The sequence below is a fragment of the Takifugu flavidus genome, chromosome 15, assembly GCF_003711565.1.
Source record: "Takifugu flavidus isolate HTHZ2018 chromosome 15, ASM371156v2, whole genome shotgun sequence".
In the NCBI taxonomy this organism is placed as follows: Eukaryota; Metazoa; Chordata; class Actinopteri; order Tetraodontiformes; family Tetraodontidae; genus Takifugu; species Takifugu flavidus.
Genome location: NC_079534.1, coordinates 5,565,572 through 5,590,571, shown reverse-complemented (window position 1 = coordinate 5,590,571; position 25,000 = coordinate 5,565,572). Strand labels below are relative to the sequence as shown.

The 25,000-nt window shown below is 53.0% G+C and overlaps 2 protein-coding genes across 2 annotated transcripts in view; both read left to right on the top strand.

Moving 5' to 3' along the window:
* Positions 1 to 17,358, top strand: part of lamc1 (laminin, gamma 1) — a 29,578-nt gene extending 12,220 nt beyond the window's left edge. The window contains exons 2-28 of the mRNA XM_057055819.1: positions 1 to 233; positions 2,125 to 2,255; positions 4,399 to 4,565; positions 5,275 to 5,463; positions 5,579 to 5,696; positions 5,777 to 5,875; positions 5,960 to 6,096; positions 6,181 to 6,303; positions 6,424 to 6,613; positions 6,783 to 6,895; positions 6,987 to 7,208; positions 7,273 to 7,461; positions 7,558 to 7,803; positions 7,883 to 8,036; positions 8,110 to 8,252; positions 12,623 to 12,801; positions 12,873 to 13,029; positions 13,092 to 13,297; positions 13,366 to 13,445; positions 13,520 to 13,657; positions 13,735 to 13,879; positions 13,955 to 14,104; positions 14,629 to 14,743; positions 14,886 to 15,085; positions 15,451 to 15,609; positions 15,692 to 15,791; positions 15,875 to 17,358. The exon at positions 1 to 233 is cut by the window's left edge and continues 72 nt beyond it. Of these exons, the coding sequence (XP_056911799.1) occupies positions 1 to 233; positions 2,125 to 2,255; positions 4,399 to 4,565; positions 5,275 to 5,463; positions 5,579 to 5,696; positions 5,777 to 5,875; positions 5,960 to 6,096; positions 6,181 to 6,303; positions 6,424 to 6,613; positions 6,783 to 6,895; positions 6,987 to 7,208; positions 7,273 to 7,461; positions 7,558 to 7,803; positions 7,883 to 8,036; positions 8,110 to 8,252; positions 12,623 to 12,801; positions 12,873 to 13,029; positions 13,092 to 13,297; positions 13,366 to 13,445; positions 13,520 to 13,657; positions 13,735 to 13,879; positions 13,955 to 14,104; positions 14,629 to 14,743; positions 14,886 to 15,085; positions 15,451 to 15,609; positions 15,692 to 15,791; positions 15,875 to 16,131 (4,340 nt within the window). The 3' untranslated portion in view covers positions 16,132 to 17,358. The remainder of the gene's footprint in view (positions 234 to 2,124; positions 2,256 to 4,398; positions 4,566 to 5,274; positions 5,464 to 5,578; positions 5,697 to 5,776; positions 5,876 to 5,959; positions 6,097 to 6,180; positions 6,304 to 6,423; positions 6,614 to 6,782; positions 6,896 to 6,986; positions 7,209 to 7,272; positions 7,462 to 7,557; positions 7,804 to 7,882; positions 8,037 to 8,109; positions 8,253 to 12,622; positions 12,802 to 12,872; positions 13,030 to 13,091; positions 13,298 to 13,365; positions 13,446 to 13,519; positions 13,658 to 13,734; positions 13,880 to 13,954; positions 14,105 to 14,628; positions 14,744 to 14,885; positions 15,086 to 15,450; positions 15,610 to 15,691; positions 15,792 to 15,874) is intronic.
* An 889-nt stretch (positions 17,359 to 18,247) lies between these two features.
* Positions 18,248 to 25,000, top strand: part of rasal2 (RAS protein activator like 2) — a 20,298-nt gene continuing 13,545 nt past the window's right edge. The window contains 2 exon segments of the mRNA XM_057056241.1: positions 18,248 to 18,771; positions 24,567 to 24,694. Of these exon segments, the coding sequence (XP_056912221.1) occupies positions 18,645 to 18,771; positions 24,567 to 24,694 (255 nt within the window). The 5' untranslated portion in view covers positions 18,248 to 18,644.

Here is a 25,000-nt window from a genome sequence, read left to right as displayed (position 1 = left end):
AGAGGAGCAGCCAGGACGGCCCCTGGGTGCCCTACCAGTACTACAGCGGCTCCTGTGAGAAGACGTACCAGAAGGTGAACCGGGGCTTCATCCGCACAGGTGAGGATGAGCAGCAGGCCGCCTGCACTGACGACTTCAGCGACATCTCGCCGCTCACCGGTGGCAACGTGGCCTTCTCCACGCTGGAGGGCCGCCCCAGCGCCTACAACTTCGACAACAGCCCCGTCCTCCAGGTGAGCCAACAGGTCACTTGGTCACGAATGCTAACTCATGTGACAATGTGCTAACGTTAGCAATTACCTTCTAAAGTCAAATGGACCCTCACACGGAGAGACGTGTGATGCTACAAACAGACCAGTGAGGCGCTAAACAAGCTCAGCAGATACCTGAAGGGTTAGCGTCCGTGCACGTGCACGCTTCTGTGATGGCGTCATCGATGATGTCATGGCATGTTAGCGCCCACTTTGCTCAGAACTGTAGCAGCGGGTTCTCCTGGCGCCACAGCTCTGTAAATAAACACATTTAGCTTGGTTGCGCCACTCAACACTTCCTTATTTGACCCGGCGACACACAGCTATTTATATCAGAGCGCCAGTGTTGGTGCCAGGCCGCCGCCGCTCGCTCATCCGGTCCAGCTGCCGCCGCCGCCGCCGAGCAGGAAATAAGCAGCAGCTGGACCGCGGCCCCCCCTCAGGTGTCAGGTAACAGGTAACGCTTCCCAGCCCGGAGCTGTGGTCCATGAAGGGAGATGGGGAGGCTGCTGAGAACTATGGGGGACGCCGTGTCCAGGGGGGGACGCCGTGTCGGGGGGGACGCCGTGTCCAGGGGGGACGCCGTGTCCGGGGGGGACGCCGTGTCCGGGGGGGACGCCGCGTATCCAGGGGGGGACGCCGTGTCCATGGGGGGACGCCGTGTCCAGGGGGGAATGCCGTGTCCAGGGGGGAACGCCATGTCCAGGGGGGGACGCCGTGTCCAGGGGGGGACGCCGTGTCCGGGGGGGACGCCGTGTCCAGGGGGGACGCCGTATCCAAGGGGGGGACGCCGTTTCCATGGGGGGACGCCGTGTCCAGGGGGGAATGCCGTGTCCAGGGGGGAACGCCATGTCCAGGGGGGGACGCCGTGTCCAGGGGGGGACGCCGTGTCCATCCTGCTTAACGCCCATCACTGTGCACGGCGGGTGATGTTAGCTGCTTCCTCCAGAAGTTTGTCAGGGGAGAACTCACGGAGGAACCTCAGGGCTGATTAATGGCCAACAGGTTCCTCCTCCCTGGACGGGTGGAGGAACCTCCTTGTCCAGATGTTGGGAAAAGCTGCAGCTGCTGGAACAACAGCTCGTGTTCTTCTGACTCATGATGAAACCATGTGATGGGCTCCAGCAGCTGCAGCAACATTCCTCTGTCCAATCTGCCAAACTTCCAGCAGGACCACATCACGTCCACGCCAACCCTCCCTGGAGATGTCCACAGGACCAGAGAGTCCATGCAGGACCAGAGAGGGATGGACAAGATTATGTCCTCTTAACTGGGCCTGAAGATGTCCAGAAAACATCCGATTGACATGGCTCATGTGTCTTTATGCCTGTCTTCCCGAGAGTCCCGGACTCTGGGTCTCTGGACGTGTCCCCCGGTCTCTGGGTTTCTGGACGTGTCCCCCAGACTCTGGACGTGTCCCCTGGACTCTGAGGGGGTCACCAGTCACCATCTCTGCTCCCAGGTCATGTCAGGACGTCCTGCTGGACGCCAACCGTGCAGGAATGATGGTTTGGAGTTCTTTGTCTCCACTGATGTTGATCTGCAGAACACGTTTGTCCTTCTGGAGGCTGGACATGTCACCTGGTCCAGCAGGTGTGTCTCTGCTGGTTCTGTGTGTCTGTGGTTTCCCATCATCAGCCCGTCTCACATGTTCCCGTGTGCTGTTGCCGTGGTGACGGGGCATCGCTGAACCCTCTTCACCCAGTTTAACACCTTTTGGGAATTCCACAGTAAAAGAAGCTGCTGCACAGGTGGCAGAAGCGTGCACGTGAGCGGCTGTGCACGTGAGCGGGCTGTGCACGTGAGCGGGCTGTGCACGTGAGCGGGCGGTCCCCTCCATCTGTAAACATCAGTCCTGTTGTGTCTCCTGCAGGACTGGGTGACGGCCACGGACATCAGAGTGACCCTGAACAGGCTCAACACGTTCGGGGACGAGGTTTTCAACGACCCCAAGGTGCTGAAGTCCTACTACTACGCCGTCTCCGACTTTGCTGTTGGGGGAAGGTAAGGACTTAATGATTGACCCCTTCGTTAATCTTTAGGCTTTTACAGCTTTCCTGCTGCACCTGAACCTGCTCCGGAGCACGTTTCCATCCCAGATTCCACACATTCTCCAGCAGTCAGTCAGGACGACGGGGTTAAGGGAGTTGGGATGTGAATCACCTGTTTCTGCTGCACAAACCCCACCAGTGTTTGTCCAGGGAGGGTTAGGTTAGGGTTAGGGAGGGTTAGGGTTAGGGAGGGTTAGGGTTAGGGTTGGTTAGGGTTAGGGAGGGTTAGGGTTAGAGAGGGTTAGGGTTAGGGAGGGTTAGGGTTAGAGAGGGTGAGGGTTAGGGAGGGTTAGGGAGGGTTAGGGTTAGGGAGGGTTAGGGTAGGGAGGGTTAGGGTTAGAGAGGGTTAGGGAGGGTTAGGGTAGAGAGGGTTAGGTTTAGGGAGGGTTAGGGTTAGGGAGGGTTAGGGTTAGAGAGGGTTAGGGAGGGTTAGGGTTAGAGAGGGTTAGGGTTAGGGAGGGTTAGGGTTAGGGTTAGGGTTAGAGAGGGTTAGGGTTGGTTAGGGTTAGGGTTGGTTAGGGTTAGGGTTGGTTAGAGAGGGTTAGGGTTAGGGTTGGTTAGGGTTAGGGAGGGTTAGGGAGGGTTAGGGTTGGTTAGGGTTAGGGTTAGGGAGGGTTAGGGTTAGGGAGGGTTAGGCTCCCACCCTGGTGACTCAGAGCGGAGCACAGGTCGCAGGAGATTAGCATCACACCCGTAATTCCACGTCCACGGAAGATCTTTAATAATTGCGCAGCTCCGATAAACGTGTTGTGCTGCTGCGCTGCTGACGGCTCCGCCGACTTCCTGCCTTTAGTTTGCTGTGTGCCGGAGCGTCAGTGCAGAAAACCAGGTTTTCCAAAGTGTTCCCAAGGCCACGCTGTCATATCGATACTGCCCTCTGAAGGGGGTCAAAGGTCACGGGCCTCACCAAGAATTCCCCAGATTAGACAACACGGACAGGGTTAGGGTTAGGGAAGAAGTCGTACTTGTATTTGAGAGTGTAGAAAAGAGGCCAATGTTTGGATTTGTCCTCAAAGATCAAGCTAACGGCCTCAGCTGAAGCTAAAGCTAGCCTCATGCTGATGTTTTACTCCAAGTTTCTAAATGATCTTTGGTTTTGTGGAAAGTCGTTTGTTTCCATGTTGCAGCAGATCACGTCGACGGCGCTGGTGATATTTTTCCTGCTCATTGTCACTTTTTCCACATTTGTCTGCCAAGAAACAGCGGAGACAAAAAAGGAGCCGCAGCTCGTGTCCAGGCCTGTTGGTAGGAAGTTATTTCAGAGCTTCCTCCACAGGGACGCGCTCGCCTCCCCTCACAACTGTCTGAGCTCCGAGTCCATCTGCTGGAAACCATCTCAACCTGAGCAGACGTCACCCCCCCGCTCCCCCAGGACGCATTAGCGCTGCCTCCTGTCCAAAATGGGGGCAGAGACTGGGCGCAGCTCCAGAGCGCGTCGCAGCGCTCGGCGCCGCCTGTGAGGGACAGGAAGTGGGGGCCAAAAACACAAACAGCTGGAAAATTTCACAATCTAAGAATCCCAGAACAGCTGATCCGCTTCAAGTGTTCGTGAAGAGAAAGTTCTGGATGAGAAAACCATCATTCATGTTTGTGTGTGGCGCTGCCCCGGGCACCAGACCAGGCCAGGCCAGGCCAGGCCAGGCCAGGCCAGGCCAGGCCTCCGGTCCAGGAGCAGATGGCAGCCGGCTGGGTTCTGTGTGCTCGGCTCGGCCCAGTTTGGCTCGGCCCAGTTTGGCTCGGCTCAGTTTGGCTCGGCTCAGTTTGGCTCGGCTCAGTTTGAGATGATTGAAAACGTTCTGGTTTCTGTTCACATTTGTCTTTTTTCATAATTCCATCGTTTCCACTCAAAAGCTGAAGGCTCATTATTCTGTTGCTCTGTCACCTGTGCAGCGCCGCTCGGTACAGGTGAGTCTAACCCGCCAAAAAGATGTTTTCATTGTTTCATTTCCTCGTTGCCCGACTTCCTGTCCCAAACGCTGCCGCGCTTTGAGCGCCGCCGCCTGGCAGAACCTGAAGACTTTGGGATCCCTGGGGGGCGGGGGGGGGGGCAGGCGTATTATGGAGGCGAAGGAGGTAACGGAGCGCTCTGTGCACAGGTGCAAGTGTAACGGCCACGCCAGCGAGTGTGTGAGGAACGCAGAAGGACGGCTGGTGTGTAACTGCAAACACAACACGGAGGGCGACGACTGCGGCGTCTGCAAAGCCTTCTACAACCAGCGGCCGTGGCGAAGGGCCACGGCAGAGAGCGCCAACGAGTGTCTGCGTGAGTCCAACCGCCCGAATCTCAGATTATAAGGAAGGATCCTGTCAGCAGGGTTAGGGTTAGGGGTTAACCCTAGACCTAACCCTAGCCCTGACCCTAGCCCTGACCCTAGCCCTGACCCCAACCCTAACCTAACCTAACCTAACCTACCCTACCCTACCCTAACCCTAACCCTGACCCTGACCCTGACCCTGACCCTAACCCTAACCCTAACCCTAACCCTACCCTACCCTTACCCTAACCTACCCTACCCTACCCTACCCTAACCCTGACCCTGACCCTAACCTACCCTACCCTACCCTAACCCTAACCCTAACCCTAACCCTGACCCTGACCCTAACCCTAACCCTAACCCTACCCTACCCTAACCTACCCTACCCTACCCTACCCTAACCCTGACCCTGACCCTGACCCTACCCTAACCTAACCTACCCTACCCTAACCCTAACCCTGACCCTACCCTAACCCTAACCTACCCGACCCTGAACCCTAACCCTAACCCTAACCCTAACCTACCCTAACCCTACCCTAACCTAACCTAACCTACCCTACCCTACCCTACCCTACCCTACCCTACCCTACCCTAACCCTGACCTGACCCTAACCCTGACCCTAACCCTAACCTACCCTACCCTACCCTGACCCTGACCCTGACCCTGACCCTAGCGTGAGCTGATGTAAACGTGCCCGTCTGTCTCGCCCTCCTCAGCCTGCGACTGTAACGGCAAGAGCAGCGAGTGTTACTTTGATGGCGAGCTGTACCGGGCCACCGGTCACGGGGGTCACTGCAGGAACTGCGCTGACAACACAGACGGTCCCAACTGCGAACGCTGCCTTGACAACTACCACGGCGCCCTCGATGGGAGCGGCTGTCTGCCCTGTGGCTGCAGCGCTGTGGGTGCGTCCCCCCCCCACCTGACCGCCGAGATGGCCCCCCAAACACCACCACTCTGTGTTTCATTACGTTCATGAGTGCCTCACAAAGATAAAGGTACGAATGTGTGTGTGTTCAGGCTCGGAGTCCCTGCAGTGTGACAACAGAGGCGTGTGCACGTGTAAGCCAGGAGTGACCGGAGACAAGTGTGACCGCTGCCAGCCAGGCTTCCACAGCCTGACTCAGGCCGGCTGCAGGTAGGACGCCCACGCCACGCGCTACAACCGACCACAGCACCCCCTGCTGGTGACGCAACATAATGACCCCCCCCCAACAGGCCCTGCGCGTGCTCGCCCTCAGGCAGCACTCAGGAGTGTGACGTCACCACGGGACAATGTCGCTGCAAAGACAACGTGGAGGGTTTCAACTGTGACAGGTGTGTCTCCTGACACACACACACACACACACACAACCAGGTCAAGGTGGATTTCCTCATGTTGGATCTACCCGTGTTGTTCAGGTGTAAACTGGGCTACTTCAACCTGGACCATCAGAACCCCCTGGGCTGCACCGCCTGCTTCTGCTTCCAGCATTCGTCCGTGTGTGAGAGCGCGGAGGGTTTCAGCGTGCACACCATCACCTCGTCCTTCCAGCGAGGTTACTGAACCTTCAGAGGGAACGCGGAGCACACAGAGTTGGGTAAAGGCCTCTAATGTGTGTGTGTGTGTGTGTGTGTTTCAGATGATGAGCACTGGACTGCTCAGCAGCGTGATGGTTCCAGTGTCTCAGTCCAGTGGTCCCCCAGTAAACAGGAAGTGTCGCTCCTCTCCGAGGACTACTTTCCCTTGTACTTCCTTGCTCCAGGTTTGCGCGCGCACACACACACACACACACACACACACACACACACACACACACCACACACACACACACACACACACTGACCCATAAGAATGATCTGAATGGTGTTTGATTGTCTCACAGACAAGTTCTTGGGGAACCAAATGCTGAGCTATGGACAGAATCTGAGTCTAAGTTTCCGGGTGGACCGGCGAGACACGCGGCTCTCAGCTGAGGACCTGGTCCTGGAGGGGGCTGGCATGAGGGTAGCGGTCCCCCTCATTGCCCAGGGCAACGCCTACCCCAATGAGAACATGCAGACATATGTGTTCAGGTGTGTTGCAGTGGATTTTCTGGCTTGGGTCACCAACACACCAGCCCACAGCGCCTGATGCTTCCTCTAACAAAAAGCTCCTTAAGCTTAGAACGCCGCCCTGTGTTGTCCGTGTTCCGAAGCTACTGCAGATCTTAACGTAGATCAACCTGTTCTCGTTGTGGCTCAGGCTCCACGACAGCACCGACTACCCCTGGAGACCAACCATCAGCCCCGCTGACTTCCAGAAGCTTCTCCATAATCTGACGGCCATCAAGATTCGCGGCACCTACAGTGAGAGAAGTGAGTGACAGGAAATGACATCGTTAACGTCACGGGACGCTTCCACACCACAGCAGCAACACGCAGCAGCTCTGCTCTTTTGCCTCTGCAGGTGCCGGTTACCTTGACGACGTCTCCCTGGTGACGGCCAGGCAGGGTTCGGGACTTCCAGCCCGCTGGGTGGAGAAGTGCACCTGTCCTCAAGGTTACCAGGGTCAGCACTGCGAGCGGTGCACTCCTGGGTACCGGCGCTCGCGGCCACACCTGGGCGCCTTCAGCGCCTGCGAGCCCTGCAGCTGTAACGGCCACAGCGACACCTGTGGACCCGATACAGGTGAGCGCACCCCTTTTCTGACTTGGATGCCTGGCTGCTGACTGTTTGCTCGCCATTTGTCCAGGAGCGTGCGACTGTCAGGACAACACAGCTGGCCTGAGCTGTGAACGCTGCAAAGACGGTTTCTATGGCGACGCCAGTCGCGGGACGCCGGCTGACTGTCAGCCGTGTCCCTGCCCAGCTGGAGCGACCTGTGCTGTGATCCTGAGGAGCAGAGAGGTGGTGTGCACCAACTGTCCGGCAGGAACCACGGGTAGGTTCAGTCCCAGGGGGACTCTGGTCCTGCAGGGGGGTCCCAGGGGAACACTGTCTCTTGGACAAGTCCTCCTGATTGTTGGTGTCCTGGCAGGTAAACGCTGTGAACTCTGTGACGACGGCTTCTTCGGAGACCCTCTGGGTCGGAGCGGACCGGGCCGAACTTGTCGCGCTTGCAAGTGCAGCGATAATTTTGACCCAAATGCGGTCGGGAACTGTGACCGTGAAACCGGAGAATGTCTGAAGTGCATCCACAACACAGACGGCTTCTTCTGCGACCGCTGCAAGGACGGTTTCTATGGAAACGCCCTCGCCAGCAGCCCGGCCGACAAATGCAAACGTAAGAGGAGGCGGCGGCGCTGAAGTCAGCCACTGGCCCGAGTGTTGGCGGCACCGCTGACTGGTTCTTTTCTTCACAGCTTGCTCCTGTTCCCCACTGGGAACAGTGGGAGGCCAGTCCACCTGTCTCCAGGTCACCGGCCAGTGTCCCTGTCACCCCAACGTCGCAGGGCGGGACTGCGGCGCCTGTCAGCCCGGCTTCTTCAATCTACGGAGCGGGAGTGGCTGTGCACGGTGAGCAGCAGGCTCCTCTTCTTGGACCTGTGCTTCGTCCCGCCCGTCTCTAAACTCTGGTCGTCTTCTCCAGGTGTAACTGTGACCCCATCGGCTCCACCAATGGCCAGTGTGACATCATCACGGGACAGTGCGAGTGTCAGCCTGGCGTCACCGGCCTCCGCTGTGAACGCTGCGAACGCGACTTCTTCGGATTCAGCTCCTCTGGATGCAAACGTAAGGCCGCCGTCACCGTGCAGCTGGGCCAGGGTTAGGGTTGGGTTAGGGTTGGGCCAGGGTTGGGTTAGGGTCAGGGTTAGGTTGGGTTAGGGTCAGGGTTAGGTTGGGTTAGGGTCAGGGTTAGGGTTGGGTTAGGGTTGGGTTAGGGTTGGTTAGGGTTGGGTTAGGGTTAGGGTCAGGGTTGGGCCAGGGTTGGGTTAGGGTCAGGGTTAGGGTTAGGGTTAGGGTTTAGTTAGGGTTGGGTCAGGGTTGGGTTAGGGTTAGGGTTTAGTTAGGGTTGGTTAGGGTTGGGTCAGGGTTGGGTCAGGGTTGGGTCAGGGTTGGGCCAGGGTTGGGTTAGGGTTGGGTTAGGGTTGGGTTAGGGTTGGGTCAGGGTTGGGTCAGGGTTGGGTTAGGGTTAGGGTTTAGTTAGGGTTGGGTTAGGGTTGGGTTAGGGTTGGGTTAGGGTTGGGTCAGGATTGGGTCAGGGTTGGGTTAGAGCAGTGCTTCTCAATTAATTTCTGTTGCGCCCCCCCTAGGAAGAAGAAAACATTTTGCGCCCCCCCACTCTCCGCGTGCTGCTATCATTAGTATCATTTGTCTAGGAAATTGTTATAAGTACACCTCTGCATAACATTGTATCCTTATTAACATTAAAGAAAACAAAAAAAAGAAAAAGAAAGAAATATAGGCCAACGTACAACAAAGAATAGCTTTATTAACATTGTTTTTTAGTCTAACAGAAACGATATAAAGTGCATCAATTAACCTGAAATTCAAAATAAAATTAAATTCTTATTTAAACTATAAACATTTTTGACTGACTAATTGAACCATTAGATACTGAACATTAACTCAATGAAACAATTTGTACTGATTTTTTTTTAATGAAAATGAGGAAGTCAGGATTAATGGCTACAATGAGCACGTTTTGCAGTGCACAGCTTTTCGAAGCGGGGTTTGATACTGCAACTCTCAGCTCCTGCTCAATGTTTCGCTGGGACCTGTGCTTGGTCTTCAGTGCAGCAACAGCAGAGAAGCCAGTCTCACAAAGATAAGATGTAGCAAAAGGAAGGAGGATGCCCATAGCCCTCTGCCCTAAGAGCGGGTACTGCCTCTCTACACACAGCCAGAATTCACCCAGTGTCTGTGATGTGAACCTCAGTCTCAATGTGGAGTCAGACGTCATGTCAGTGAACTGGTCCTCCTCTGCAGAGCTGAAACCAGTTGGAGCTTGTGCATTGAAAGGATCTCTCACCCAGTCATACTGGGAACTGTCTTCAGGGAAGTACTTTTTAAAGAATCCCATCAGTGATGAAATGTGCTGCTTAATATGTGGAATCACTGAAGTGGCATCATAGCCAGTAGTATCAACAAATTCATGCAGGTTCTCAAATGAATCAGCATTTCCTTCATCAAGTCGCCTGCCCCACATTGCAAGCTTTCGGGTGAAAGAGCTGATCTTGTCTGTGACCTGAGGGAGGTGTTTATCTTTCCCTTGAAGCTGTAGATTTAGTTCGTTTAGCTTTCCAAATATGTCGCTCAGGTAGGCCAGTTTCGCCAGAAAGTTCTCTTCACTAAATTTTTCTGCGACTTCGGACTTGTGCTCCTGCTCCAAAAACATTCTTATCTGCTCTCTGAGCTCAAAAACTCGGGACAAGACTTTTCCTCGTGACAGCCACCTTGCTTCACTGTGAAACAGCACAGCTTGATGTTCAGCTCCCATCTCCTCACAGATAGCAGAGAAGACTCTTGTTTTTAGTGCTCTGCTCTTTATAAAATTGACTATACTTACAATGTCAGTCATAACCTCACTTAATTCAGAGGAAAGGTGTCTTGATGCCAGTGCTTCTCTGTGTATAACACAGTGTGTCCACTCAGCATTAGGCGAGGCCTTTTTGATGAGTGCCCGAAGTCCTTTTCTCATCCCTGCCATGGTCTGTGCACCATCACTCCAAACACCAATGCAGTTCTCCCACTTTAGCCCATTCTTAGTCAGGAAGCAGTCCAGCATTTTGAATAGCTCTTCAGCTGTGGCTCTGTCTCTGACATATTTACAAAAAAGTAGATCCTCACACAGAGAGTTTGTCATGCCAAAACGTACATAAGCAATGAACAAACAGTCGTTGTTGCTGTCAGTTGCTTCATCAAATTGTAAGGCAAAACGTTTGTCTTTGAGCTCATCTACCAGCTGTTCTTTAAGATCGTCAGCAATGTCATTTATACGATGGCGACAGTGTCATTGGACAGAGGGATCGTTTTTATCTTTGCAGCACTTGCTTCATCCAGACCATGTCTAATGCTGCAGGCAGTATCAGCTCCTCTGCTATGGTGTGGGCTTTATTTGGTACGCTACCTTATATGACTGTGCTCGCTGGTTTACTGAAGTAGCATTCACAAAGCGGCAAGATTGTTGACAATATTCAGCACGTTTTTGCTGAAAAAACTCAAGCGGCTGATCAGCGTGACTGGGGTGTAATGTCTTTAAGTGAGGGTTAGGGTTAGTGCTAGGGTTAACCAGGGTTAGGGTTAGTGCTAGGGTTAACCAGGGTTAGGGTTAGTGCTAGGGTTAACCAGGGTTAGGGTTAACCAGGGTTAGGGTTAACCAGGGTTAGGGTTATCAGCGTGCCTGGGGTGTAATGTCTTTAAGTGAGGGTTAGGGTTAGTGCTAGGGTTAACCAGGGTTAGGGTTAGTGCTAGGGTTAACCAGGGTTAGGGTTAGTGCTAGGGTTAACCAGGGTTAGGGTTAACCAGGGTTAGTGTTAGGGTTAACCAGGGTTAGGGTTAGGGTTAACCAGGGTTAGGGTTAGTGCTAGGGTTAACCAGGGTTAGGGTTAACCAGGGTTAGGGTTATCAGCGTGCTGGGGTGCTGGTTTGTAATGTTTAAGTGACGCCTTCATTTATTTGGCTCCATGCTGTCCTGCCAACATTTTTAGACACAGTAAACACACCGGTCTTTCCTCTTCTCCCACCGTAGTCGCAGTGAAGCCAAGCGCTATAAAGGCTTCGTCATATTTCCTCGTCTGAGCTTTCGGGAGACTTTCGTATGTCTCATTATCTCCGTCTCTCTCCGCCTTTCTTTTCATCACTGTTAAGTATTTTTTCATTCTGTCTCTTGATGGTTTGTTCCTTCCTATCTCCAACAGTTAATCTGTCTCCAACTTCTTATCTCTTGCTCTGTGGTGTGTGCGCGCAAATGCTCGGTGTAAAAAACTCTCCACCATAGAGCGAATACTCCCTGCGCACACTCTGACAATGAGAGCGCCACTGCCAACTACTGTAGTGGATGTGCAATTACACTTTATTCTAGTACGGCAAAAAAAAAACATGTTCTCCGGGGTCACGCGCGCCCCCCTGGCATCGCACCAGGGGGGCGCGCCCCACTATTTGAGAAGCACTGGGTTAGGGTTAGGGTGGGTTAGGGTTATAGGTTGGGTTAGGGTTGGGTTAGGGTTATAGGGTTGGGTTAGGGTTGGGTTAGGGTTAGGGTATAGGGTTGGGTTAGGGTTAGTTTTGGAGTTAGGGTTGGGTTAGGGTTATAGGGTTGGGTTAGGGTTGGGTTAGGGTTAGGGTGGAGTTAGGGTTGGGTTGGGTTATAGGGTTGAGTTAGGGTTAGGGTTGGAGTTAGGGTTGGGTTAGGGTTATAGGGTTGGGTTAGGGTTGGAGTTAGGGTTAGGGTTAGGGTTGGGTTGGGTTGGGTTAGGGTTGGGTTAGGGTTGGGTTAGGGTTAGGGTTAGGGTGGAGTTGAGTTAGGGTTAGGGTTAGGGTTAGGGTTGGGTTAGGGTAGGGTTGGAGTTAGGGTTGGGTTAGGGTTATAGGGTTGGGTTAGGGTTGGGTTAGGGTTGGGTTAGGGTTAGGGTTAGGGTTAGGGTTGGAGTTAGGGTTGGAGTTAGGGTTGGGTTAGTGTGGCAGCTGTGTGACGTCTGTGTGACGTCTGTGTGGCAGCTGTGTGACGTCTGTGTGGCAGCTGTGTGACGTCTGTGTGGCAGTTGTGTGACGTCTGTGTGGCAGCTGTGGGCAGCTGTGTGACGTCTGTGTGGCAGTTGTGTGACGTCTGTGTGGCAGCTGTGTGGCAGCTGTGTGACGTCTGTGTGGCAGCTGTGTGGCAGCTGTGTGACGTCTGTGTGGCAGCTGTGTGGCAGCTGTGTGACGTCTGTGTGGCAGCTGTGTGACGTCTGTGTGGCAGCTGTGTGACGTCTGTGTGGCAGCTGTGTGGCAGCTGTGTGACGTCTGTGTGACGTCTGTGTGGCAGCTGTGTGGCAGCTGTGTGGCAGCTGTGTGGCAGCTGTGTGACAGCTGTGTGACGTCTGTGTGGCAGCTGTGTGGCAGCTGTGTGGCAGCTGTGTGACGTCTGTGTGGCAGCTGTGTGACGTCTGTGTCCCCTGCAGCTTGTGACTGTGACCCGGAAGGCTCCATGTTGGGCCAGTGTAAAGAAGATGGCCGCTGCGAGTGTCGGCCTGGTTTTGTTGGCACTCGCTGCGACATGTGTGAGGAGAACTTCTTCTACAACCGGTCGGCTCCGGGATGCCAACAGTGTCCGTCCTGCTACAGCCTGGTCAGAGACAAGGTGAGGACGCAGGGATTGAGCCTGGAGCCTTGGGTCCAGCTGAGGCGCTAACGGAGCGTTTCACTCTTCAGGTGAACCAGCAGAGGCAGAAGCTTCACGAGCTGCAAACCCTCATTGACAACCTCAGCTCAGGACAGGAAACGATCAGCGACAAGGCCTTCGAGGACCGCCTCAAAGAGGCAGAAAAGGCCATCATGGAGCTCCTGGAGGAGGCTCAGACCAGCAAAGGTGAGACAAAGTCCATGTCGGCGTGCGGTCGGAACCAACATCAGACTTTTTAAACCCTGCAGATGTGGACCGAGCTCTGTTGGAGCACCTGAACACCATCAACAACACCCTAACCACCCAGTGGAACCGCCTACAGAACATCCGAAACACTGTGGACAACACCAGCGATCAGGCCGGCCGAGCCCAGACCAGAGTCCAGGACGCCAAGAGCCTGATCGAGCGAGCCCAGAGGGAGCTGGACAAAGCCAGGGATGCTGTCAGCAAAGTGGTGAGTCGGGGATCTGTTGTGACGGCAACCGTCTACAGAGGTGAACTCACAGAACCAATAACCTGCAGGACATCAAGCCCCCGAGCAGCGTGGGAGACCCCAATAACATGACACTGTTGGCCGAGGAAGCGCGGGCGCTAGCAGACAGGTAAGTGGTCGCTCTTCCAGGACTTCCTGGCAGGCGCTGATTCTGACACTGTGGGAAACTCCTCTTCTTTCCAGGCACAAGATGGAAGCCGAGCAGATTGAGAAAATTGCCAAAGATGCCAATGACACATCGACCAAAGCGTACCACCTGCTGCTGAAGACTCTCGATGGAGAATCCAAGACCAGTCAGGAGATTGACGAGCTCAACAGGAAGTAGGTGTTGCGGAGGCGCCCAGCGGGAGACGGGCGGTGCTGTGCACCTCTGCTATTGTTCTGGTTCATGTCTTCAGGTACAACGAGGCCAAAGATGTGGCCAAGAACCTGGAGAAACAGGCCAGCAAAGTTCAGGCCGAGGCCGAGGAAGCCGGAGACAGAGCGCTGAAGATCTTTGCCAATCTGACCAGCCTGCCTCCCTTCAGCACAGACGCTCTGGAGGTGACTTCCGACAGGACGTTTTTATACACAGGTGCTTTTACACAGGTGACGACTAACTGGCAGGTGTGGTTCCAGGCTGAAGCCAATAAGATCAAGAAGGAGGCAGCGGACCTGGACAAACTGATCGATAAGACCGAGAAGGAGTACAACGTCTTAAGAGACGACCTGAAAGCCAAAGAGCAGGAAGTCCGCAAATTATTGGAAAAAGGCAAAAGTGAGCAGCAGGTAAGCTAACAGAGACCTGCCGCTGGCTTCAGGCTTCAGGCTTCAGGCCTCAGGCCTCAGGCTTCAGGCTTCAGGCCTCAGGCTTCAGGCCTCAGGCCTCAGGCTTCAGGCTTCAGGCTTCAGGCCTCAGGCTTCAGGCTTCAGGCTTCAGGCTTCAGGCCTCAGGCTTCAGGCTTCAGGCTTCAGGCTTCAGGCTTCAGGCCTCAGGCTTCAGGCCTCAGGCCTCAGGCTTCAGGCTTCAGGCCTCAGGCCTCAGGCTTCAGGCTTCAGGCTTCAGGCTTCAGGCCTCAGGCTTCAGGCTTCAGGCTTCAGGCTTCAGGCCTCAGGCTTCAGGCTTCAGGCTTCAGGCTCAGGCTTCAGGCCTCAGGCTTCAGGCTTCAGGCCTCAGGCTTCAGGCCTCAGGCCTCAGGCTTCAGGCTTCAGGCTTCAGGCCTCAGGCTTCAGGCTTCAGGCTTCAGGCTTCAGGCTTCAGGCCTCAGGCTTCAGGCTTCAGGTGGGGGCTGACGCTTCCTCCTGTCCAACAGACGGCAGATCAGCTTTTGGCTCGAGCTGATGCTGCCAAAGCTCTGGCAGAGGAGGCGGCCAAGAAAGGCCAGTCCACCTTCAGGGAGGCGGAGAGCATCCTGGAGGACCTGCGAGGTACCTGCTGTCCCACCTGTCCAGACACCCAGTGAACGACCCCAGTTTGGGTCACGAACGGGTTTCCTCTTCCGCTTGTTCACAAGTTCAGATTCTTTTCAGTTGAAGAGTCCAAAATGACTTTTTCTGTTTGTCATGTCAGACTTTGACAAACGGGTCAATGACAACAAGACGGCTGCTGAGGAGGCCATGAAGAAGATTCCCTTCATCAACGCCACCATCATGGCCGCCAACCAGAAGACCAGGCAGGCGGAGGCGGCGCTCGGCAACGCCGCCGCAGACGCCCGAGAGGCCAAAACTAAGGCCGAGGAGGCGGAGCGTATTGCCAGCAACGTTCAGAAGGTTCAAATGAACACGGTTATGCTGCAGCTGCAGTGGCGGCGCCCCCTGCTGTTCAGCAGGAAACCTTTCAAGTTTAAGGGTTAATTATTGAGTACAAACACTGGGTATTCAGACACGGTACAGGTGTGGGCAATACAGGGATCGCCTTGGCAACCACTTCAAACAAAGGCTATGTGTGGCTACCTTTGACCTTCCTGGGTAGATAAAGAAGCTGATACGAGACGCTTCTGAAGCTGACCTGCAGGCACAGGACAGGGAGACAGATGAGACCAGTGAAACCCATCAGGGCACAGAAGCAGGACAGCAGGGGGCGCCGCCACTTTCTGACTGCCTCTACCCACTCTGACTCTGGCTTCTTCTCGTAGGCTTCCACCAAGACCAAGGAGGAGGCCGAGAAGGCGTTCGAGGACACGAGCGCGTTGGACAGCGAGGTGGATGACATGATGGACCAGCTGGGCTCTGCTGAACAGGAACTGGCAAAGAAGGCGGCCGAGGCGGACCGCGATATGATGATGGCCTCCATGGTACGGGCCGCGCCGCCGCCTGAGCTACGGCCTCCAGCTCTTTGCTGTTTTTACAGAGATGCAAATATTTGTTGTGCTTCAGGCATCTGACAACGCCAAGGAGGCCGAGGACAACGCCCGCAAGGCTAAAGGGGCCGTCAAGATGGTCCTGAACACCATCACCGCCCTGCTGGATCAGCTGGGTAAGAACGACGTCGTAGTGAGGGCTCGGCTGATGCAGCGGCCGCCGCAACAGTTGTTGACATTGTTGGTTCCTCCTCCTCAGGAAACATCGACAGAGTGGATCTGAGCAAACTCAACGAGATCGACGAGTCCCTGAAGAACGCCAAAGGCAAGATGTCCGACAGCGATCTGGACAGGAAGCTGGCGGAGCTGAACGACATGGCACGGACACAGGAAGACATGATCAATGACTACGATCGGCAGATTCGGGAGATCCACGCCGACATCGCCAACCTCAACGACATCAAAAACACTTTACCCGAAGGCTGCTTCAACACGCCGTCTCTCGAGAGGCCTTAGCTCCACCCCACAGCTAAACCCCGCCTTCACAGCTAACACTCCCTCAAACATGTCAAACTTTTATCAAAAGGTTTTTAACGCTTTGTTTTTGGATTCTCCTTTTCTATTTGAAGCCAATATTTCATGTTTGTAACCAGCAGGGGGCAGCGTTGGTTTGGTTCGGCGCTGCGGCGCCGTTGTGGGCGCTCGCCGATCCGCCGAAAGAAGCCGTGCCGATAAATAAATTAGAACCACGATCCCAATGTGACTGCACCGTTTGCTCCTCACCGCGCTCACATCATCTAGTTACCATGGTGACCGGGGAGGGGACAGCATCCGGACCCTCCACGCCGCTCAGCCGTGTTCACACGCCACACTGAAGGAACCTTCATCGCAGTTTTCAGCATTCCATTCGTACGTCCGCAGTATTCACGCTTCGGTTGTTTAAGCTCCACCCACTTCAGTTTCGTTGTGCACGTGAGTGCGCACGTGTTTTGGACCCAGCGGCTCCTGGTGATGCGTTCAGGGCCACTAACGTTTGCTGCTGGCCTCCGTCACATGATCCATCTGACACTATGCAACTTTGTACATTTGATCTGATACACTGGTGCTAATAATTATTTCAAATGTTCTATTTTTGTGAGAATGTTTTTTATTGAGACGTAGTGAGAAATTTATGTGTGTAAATATCTGAAAATGATTCAGGACCGGCTGAAGAAACACGCAGACAGCCACGTTACGTTCTGTCAGAACCAATCAACTGAAACCTCCAGTTAAATATCTATTTGTGTATCGCTATGGTAACGTCTGTGGTATATTATCATGTGCTTGCTCGGAAACGGCTCGCAGCAAAGCCAACACTACACTTTTGTTGATTTCTCGCACATTGATTAACTTTTTCTTTTTGTTTTAATCAATTGGAATGTTTTAAGTCACATGTTGCTGCATTAGTAACTATTTTAGTGTTTTGTGCCTTTAATTATTCAGTTTGGTTGTAATCGCTGTCCGTGCTATATCTCACTCGTTGGTACTGAAACGGGCTCGTTTGAAAATCAGAGCAACCATCTGGGTGGTCGTCATGTGACCTGTGACCTCAGGAGCTCTGACCTTTCATCACACCAACAGTATTTGAAGTTGTGCTGGGACCACGCCATCCTCACGCTGGCGGTCCCGACCCGATGCCTTGTTGACCCTGAAGTGCCTGTACAGCCAAACGTAACATTTGAATAATAAAACTTTACTCCAGAAGTGGACGTGTGACGTTTCAGTGATGCCAGGCCCGACCCAGAGCCGCCGCCCCAGACCCGCCGCCCCAGACCCGACCCGCCGCCCCAGACCCGCCGCCCCAGACCCGACCCGCCGCCCAAGGCTCGGGGGCTCAGCTGTGTTGGAGAGCGTTTGGATCCAGATGAGCTCGTTTAATCAGAACCAGAGTCGTTTCATTCTTCTCTGCACAGATTAGAGAAACAAAGGCTGGTGCGAACCCTTTATTGGGAGTTTTTTTGGAACTTTTCATCATGAATTATGAACACCACCTTTGAAACTTTAAAAAAGACACAAAATAATAATCGGACCTTATTCGAGTTATGGAGATCGGTCCCTAACCCGGTCTCTAAGAAACACTTAAACATTTGGATTCAGTGGAACTGACAGAAGACCAGTTTGAACTGTTTCATAATATAAATCCCCCCCGTGGTCCCTCCTCCAGACTCGGGTCCTCGACCAGAGGCCGGGAACTCTGAGGGTTCAGCCCAGATCTGAGCGGTTCCGAGGACTCTTCTGGACAGAGATCTGATGATTACTTCATAATCTGTCTCCTACCGTGTAGACAGGAAGTGCAACCAACTGTTGTCCAATTTAGACAAGCCTGTAAAGGCAAAATAACATGTTTATTACAGAGTAATAGACCTTTCACACACATTAAGCTTCGAGCCTTAATTTGTCACATTTTAGAATATGTGGGACATTTCTAGTCCAGCTTTTCTTTCTGCTGTCACATTAAAAATATATGTGACTGAAAGGGAGTTCTCATCTCCAGAGGCCCTGAGATAAAAACGTTTTATTGCACTAGAAGCTAAAAATACTTTATATTTCTCCAACCAGACGCGTGCCCTAACCCCGCGGGTGCGCGCCTGACCCACGGGGCTCGCTCCCGGCTCAGCAGGAAGGCAGCGCGCACGTTGGCAGCCGGTCAAACTGTGACCACGCCGGGAGTCCGGTCACTTCCAGACCCCCGCAGACCCCCGCAGCGCCCCGCACCGCCCCGCAGCACCGGGACGCAGGAGACGGAGTTTCTGCGGAAGTTTGGCCGGCGGGCAAACACCAGAGAGCGGAACCATGCGGGAGGGAGAGCCGGGCTGCCGGACCGACGCCGGCTGCTCAGCTAACTGCTAAATTAGCCAAGTGAAAGGCGGCCAAGTGCCCCAGGAGGCGGATTAAAACCGAACTTTCACCACTTCGGTGACCGGGACAACCGACGCCGACACCCTCCAGAGAACTTCCCCTCGACACAACACGTTCCACCTGAACCGAACATGGACTCGGACTCGGTGTCTGGCGACGTGGACTCAGTTCACGGCGGACGGAACCTCCTGGGTCCCCTGGTGGAGCAGCTCTTGGTGGACGCCGTGACCCAGCAGCAGGGCTGGCTCCGAGTTTACGGTAAGACCAGGCAGGTGGGCCGCATAGACCCCCGAGCATGACTCGGTGCTCCCAGAGTCCTGGTCCCGGTCCCGGTCCTGGTCCCGGTCCCGGTCCAGGTCCCGGTCCCGGTCCGGGTCCAGGTTAATGGCGAGGTCGTGGCGGCCCCACGTCCTCTTCCTGGACAGTTTGATGTCTCCGTCAGTTGCGTTGGTGACTTTATCCCCCCCCCCAAACTTTAGAACTTCAGAACTTCTGATGAGTTGGTGCAGGGTCGCTTTTTGGTCAACATTGTTTGGAAAGGGTTGAAAACCCGAACTTAATCATGAACGGGTTGTTTTAGCGCGACTGAAAAGGTCCAAATGAAGCATTTAGACGATACGTTCAGAATTTTATAGAATTGCGGAACTGTCCCGTGTTACGAGATGGGCGGGGAGTTCATGACGTGGCTCTGACGTCATAGGCCAGCAACAAGAGTGACCCACGTGGTTCCGTTTGACGAGAGGCGGGTAGAGTACCGAAAAGTACTCATCCCAAAAAATTACTCCGGAAAGTCTGTGAACGAGCGACTCGCGCTGAGTGACTGACGCTAATGTCTGTGGCGCAGTTGTGAAGGTGGTTTAAGTAGATCCCTTCCTGTCCGGTGGATCACAGACCAGCGATCCGCTGAGAGGAAAAACACGGGGGGCGGAGATATGCTACAAGTACGATCTAACCCATCCATAACATCTAACCCATCCATAACTACCCAAGTGTGTCTTTAACGTCTAAACCATCCATAACTACCCAAGTGTGTCTTTAACGTCTAACCCATCCATAACTACCCAAGTGTGTCTTTAACGTTTAAACCATCCATAACTACCAAGTGTGTCTTTAACGTCTAAACCATCCATAACTACCCAAGTGTGTCTTTAACGTCTAAACCATCCATAACTACCCAAGTGTGTCTTTAACGTCTAAACCATCCATAACTACCCAAGTGTGTCTTTAACGTCTAAACCATCCATAACTACCCAAGTGTGTCTTTAACGTCTAAACCATCCATAACTACCCAAGTGTGTCTTTAACGTCTAAACCATCCATAACTACCCAAGTGTGTCTTTAACGTCTAACCCATCCATAACTACCCAAGTGTGTCTTTAACGTCTAAACCATCCATAACTACCCAAGTGTGTCTTTAACGTCTAAACCATCCATAACTACCCAAGTGTGTCTTTAACGTCTAAACCATCCATAACTACCCAAGTGTGTCTTTAACGTCTAACCCATCCATAACTACCCAAGTGTGTCTTTAATGTCTAAACCATCCATAACTACCCAAGTGTGTCTTAACGTCTAACCATCCATAACTACCCAAGTGTGTCTTTAACGTCTAAACCATCCATAACTACCCAAGTGTGTCTTTAACGTCTAAACCAGGGGTGGGGAACCCTTTTCATATCGAGGGCCATTTCACTTTTTATAAAGTCCTCCGAGGGCCATACTATTATGAACACATACCTAGGGATGCAAAAAAAGACGAAAAAAAGTCTATAACCACTGTGTTACTAAGTCTCATGATTGCTGCATTTGAATTTGAATTATTTATTTAGCACACATGCATATAAAATCACCAAAAAAATAGAATGCTGCATTTCTACACCTAATGCGATGGGTGGAACTGCTTCTCTTTGGAGAGGCAACTAATGTCAGCTGGCAGTGATGATGATGCCACTGGAAGCTGGTTTTCCAAGTTTGGGTCAGTCAGTCTTGAGCGGAAGCGAGTCTTTGCAAGTGTCAGTTTTGAAAAGAACTGTTCACAGCCGTACGTTGTCCCAAACAGAGATGCAAACTTCAGGGCACGTCTCCTCAAGATGGGAAAATCCTCAGCACTAACGTACAGTTTGTAAAAGTCCAGAAGAGAGAGGTTGTTGTACTTAGCTTTGAGTTCGCTAGCTTAGCTAGCTTAGCTTTGTTGTTTTGCAGCTCAATTATTTCCATTTGGAATTTGTCTGGCACATCGGATGGTTGCACATTAAATGGCGTAGCAAACATGTCTAGTTCCCTTTGTATGTTTTTCACATCATGAAACCTCTCATCAAATGCCTGAAGGAGTTTTGCACATTCACCAGCATATTCAGTCATAACATCAGGCTTTTGCTCTTGCATGGTGGGAAAGTGCACGGTGTTTCCCCTTTCCAGTTGTCCTTGCCACAGCCTTAATGACTTATGCATCAGCTCAGGTCCAAACCATTCAGCCACAATAATTGTTTAATGTTTATCTTTCTTATTTCTATATTATTCTATATTTATGTAAATATGCTTATAATTTATTCTCATTTTTCTCTCTATGCCTACGTTTTAATCTTATTTGTATTATATTTATTCTATTTCTATACTTTGTAAATACACCTGCTGCTCTTTGTGTCTATACACTATAGTTATTATATAGTTATTCCTCCATGTCTAGGCTGCTATTACAATTCAGTTTGAATAAGCTATTAGGTTCAGGTCAGAGGTCAGCAGGCCCGTGCCCAGCTATGAAGTGAGTGATACCTGATGAACATAGAGGGGTTAGGGTTAGGGTTAACCAGATGTGTTAGCAACGGAGCAGCTGCAGCGTTCTCCTGAACTGGCTCAAAATTAGAAGTTAGTAGGTTGATTATTGTTGTCATGGGCTGGTGGTGAGGTCATCAGCTGGTGGTGAGGTCATCAGCTGGTGGTGAGGTCATCAGCTGGTGGTGAGGTCATCAGCTGGTGGTGAGGTCATTCTCTGGTGGTGAGGTCATCAGCTGGTGGTGAGGTCATTCTCTGGTGGTGAGGTCATGGGCTGGTGATGAGGTCATCAGCTGGTGGTGAGGTCATCGGCTGGTGGTGAGGTCATCTCTGGTGGTGAGGTCATTCTCTGGTGGTGAGGTCATCAGCTGGTGGTGAGGTCATCGGCTGGTGGTGAGGTCATTCTCTGGTGGTGAGGTCATGGGTTGGTGATGAGGTCATTCTCTGGTGGTGAGGTCATTCTCTGGTGGTGAGGTCATCAGCTGGTGGTGAGGTCATCGGCTGGTGGTGAGGTCATCTCTGGTGGTGAGGTCATTCTCTGGTGGTGAGGTCATGGGTTGGTGATGAGGTCATCAGCTGGTGGTGAGGTCATCGGCTGGTGGTGAGGTCATTCTCTGGTGGTGAGGTCATTCTCTGGTGGTGAGGTCATCAGCTGGTGGTGAGGTCATCGGCTGGTGGTGAGGTCATTCTCTGGTGGTGAGGTCATGGGTTGGTGATGAGGTCATCAGCTGGTGGTGAGGTCATCGGCTGGTGGTGAGGTCATTCTCTGGTGGTGAGGTCATGGGTTGGTGATGAGGTCATTCTCTGGTGGTGAGGTCATTCTCTGGTGGTGAGGTCATTCTCTGGTGGTGAGGTCATCAGCTGGTGGTGAGGTCATCGGCTGGTGGTGAGGTCATCGGCTGGTGGTGAGGTCATCGCTGGTGGTGAGGTCATTCTCTGGTGGTGAGGTCATCGGCTGGTGCTGAGGTCATCGGCTGGTGCTGAGGTCATTCTCTGGTGGTGAGGTCATCGGCTGGTGCTGAGGTCATCGGCTGGTGCTGAGGTCATCGGCTGGTGGTGAGGTCATTCTCTGGTGGTGAGGTCATCGGCTGGTGGTGAGGTCATCGGCTGGTGGTGAGGTCATCGGCTGGTGGTGAGGTCATTCTCTGGTGGTGAGGTCATCGGCTGGTGGTGAGGTCATCGGCTGGTGGTGAGGTCATCGGCTGGTGCTGAGGTCATCGGCTGGTGCTGAGGTCATCGGCTGGTGCTGAGGTCATCGGCTGGTGGTGAGGTCATTCTCTGGTGGTGAGGTCATTCTCTGGTGGTGAGGTCATTGGCTGGTGCTGAGGTCATCGGCTGGTGCTGAGGTCATCGGCTGGTGGTGAGGTCATTCTCTGGTGGTGAGGTCATTCTCTGGTGGTGAGGTCATCGGCTGCTGGTGAGGTCATCAGCTGGTGGTGAGGTCATCGGCTGGTGGTGAGGTCATTCTCTGGTGGTGAGGTCATCAGCTGGTGGTGAGGTCATTCTCTGGTGGTGAGGTCATCGGCTCTTATGGGCCACCCGGTCTGCCGTTGTGCCGATGGTGCCTTCAGGACCACCGCACCATGAGAAATCAAGGAGACGAGAAGGTTCAGAGTATGAACATAACCGGTCACAACCGGTCACTTCCTGCTGACAGGTCCTGGTGAGCAGGTGGCGCTCCACGTGGCTGCGGCCGTCACCAGGGTGCGGTTGGTACGTGCACACTAGTCCCGTCAACGGTTGCATTAGCGCTAGCTGTTGCAGCAGCTATGTTGTCATGTCTGTCTTCGCCCTGACGTCTTCCATCCTTCTGATGAGTATGAAACTTTCTCCTGTAAATATTTCCTCTTCTCTCAGATCCTTGACCTTTGACCTTCGTCATGATTACCTGATACTGTTTATAGCATTATACATACAGTTTTATCAACCTTGAGTTAGTTTCCAGTTCATATGCCCTTGTAGGGCGTCCCCCTTTGAAAGGGGGTGTCTTGTTGGAGCAGGGCTGGTGGGTGGGACAGCGGACGCTGATCACAGGAGGAAATGGAAAGTTCCTCTGAGGGCCGGCTGTTGTCAGCGTGATGGTGTGTGGTGAGGCAGGATTTCCCCTCTGGAACAAAGCAAGTGTGGAGCTTCTGTGGACTAAAATAGCCTGCAGGCTGCTGGAGACCTCTGCTCGGAGAAATTGAGGCCCAGGCTGTCGTGCTAAAGACAGGCGCTACTGAAGACCAAGCTAATGTGCAGCGACGCTCGCTCTCTTTCTACTCGCATCGCCCTGTCTCCTGCTAACGAATGTTGCGCTCTCATTAGCGTTTCCCTCACCATCACGCCAGTCCGCGACGCCACGGGCTCGTGGATGCACAGACAGGTGCACTTAAGTTACAGATGGGAGAGTACTCAGAGTACTGCGGGGTTTCCCCCAGGATCACTGGGCCGACCCCTGACCCCTGACCCCTGACACCAGAATGGTGTGCCCCTCCCTCTCGGCTATTTATAGCTGGTGTCACTCAGACTGGGTGGCGTCTAAATATCAGTTATTCTAATGACTGATTGCTTTAGTCTTTCTTTTATTTATATCATTTACAATGATTCTCTCCGTTAGTGTAACGATTGATAAGATGAATTAAGATAATTGATAAATAAGTTGTTTGCTGTAGAAAACTCTAAAAAGTAGAAAATTGAACATGAAATGCCTCCATCATCTTCATCAACCCACATTCTCCTCCTCATCACAGTTACACCTGTCAGGGGTAAGGTGGGGCTACACCTGCCATACACCTGTCAGGGGTAAGGTGGGGCTACACCTGCCATACACCTGTCAGGAGTAAGGTGGGGCTACACCTGTCAGGAGTAAGGTGGGGCTACACCTGCCAGGAGTAAGGTGGGGCTACACCTGCCATACACCTGTCAGGGGTAAGGTGGGGCTACACCTGCCATACACCTGTCAGGGGTAAGGTGGGACTACACCTGCCATACCCTGTCAGGAGTAAGGTGGGGCTACACCTGCCATACACCTGTCAGGGGTAAGGTGGGACTACACCTGCCATACACCTGTCAGGGGTAAGGTGGGGCTACACCTGCCATACACCTGTCAGGGGTAAGGTGGGACTACACCTGCCATACACCTGTCAGGGGTAAGGTGGGGCTACACCTGCCATACACCTGTCAGGAGTAAGGTGGGGCTACATCTGTCAGGAGTAAGGTGGGACTACACCTGCCATACACCTGTCAGGAGTAAGGTGGGGCTCAGGTAAGCTCTAACAAGGCTCCTGTGTGTGTTTCAGATGTCCACGGTCCTCCAGCTTATCACTTCTCCTGTGGTCAAAGGTCATACAGCAACTCTGGAAGCTGGGAGAGGAAGTTCTGCATCCTGACTGACAGTCAGCTGATCCTGGTCAGCAAGGACGAAGAGGTCATTTCATCTCTGACCTCATCAGTGATCAGAAGTAGCTTTAGTCAAAGATGCACACCTCTAATTTTCAGAATAACAACATAAATTTTAAAGGTGTAGATTATCAGTCATCCTTATTTTTACACTTTATGTGTAATTATTCACGTAACAACATTTACATTTCTGACCTTTATCGTTCAGCGTTTCTGATACATTCATCAACAGAAATCCTGAAGAGTGTGTGCTACGCGCTCGCTTGCTAACGGAGAAGAGAAAGCCAGGATGTCACATATTACAGTCACTCTACAAAGGGAAGAGGAGGCCGAA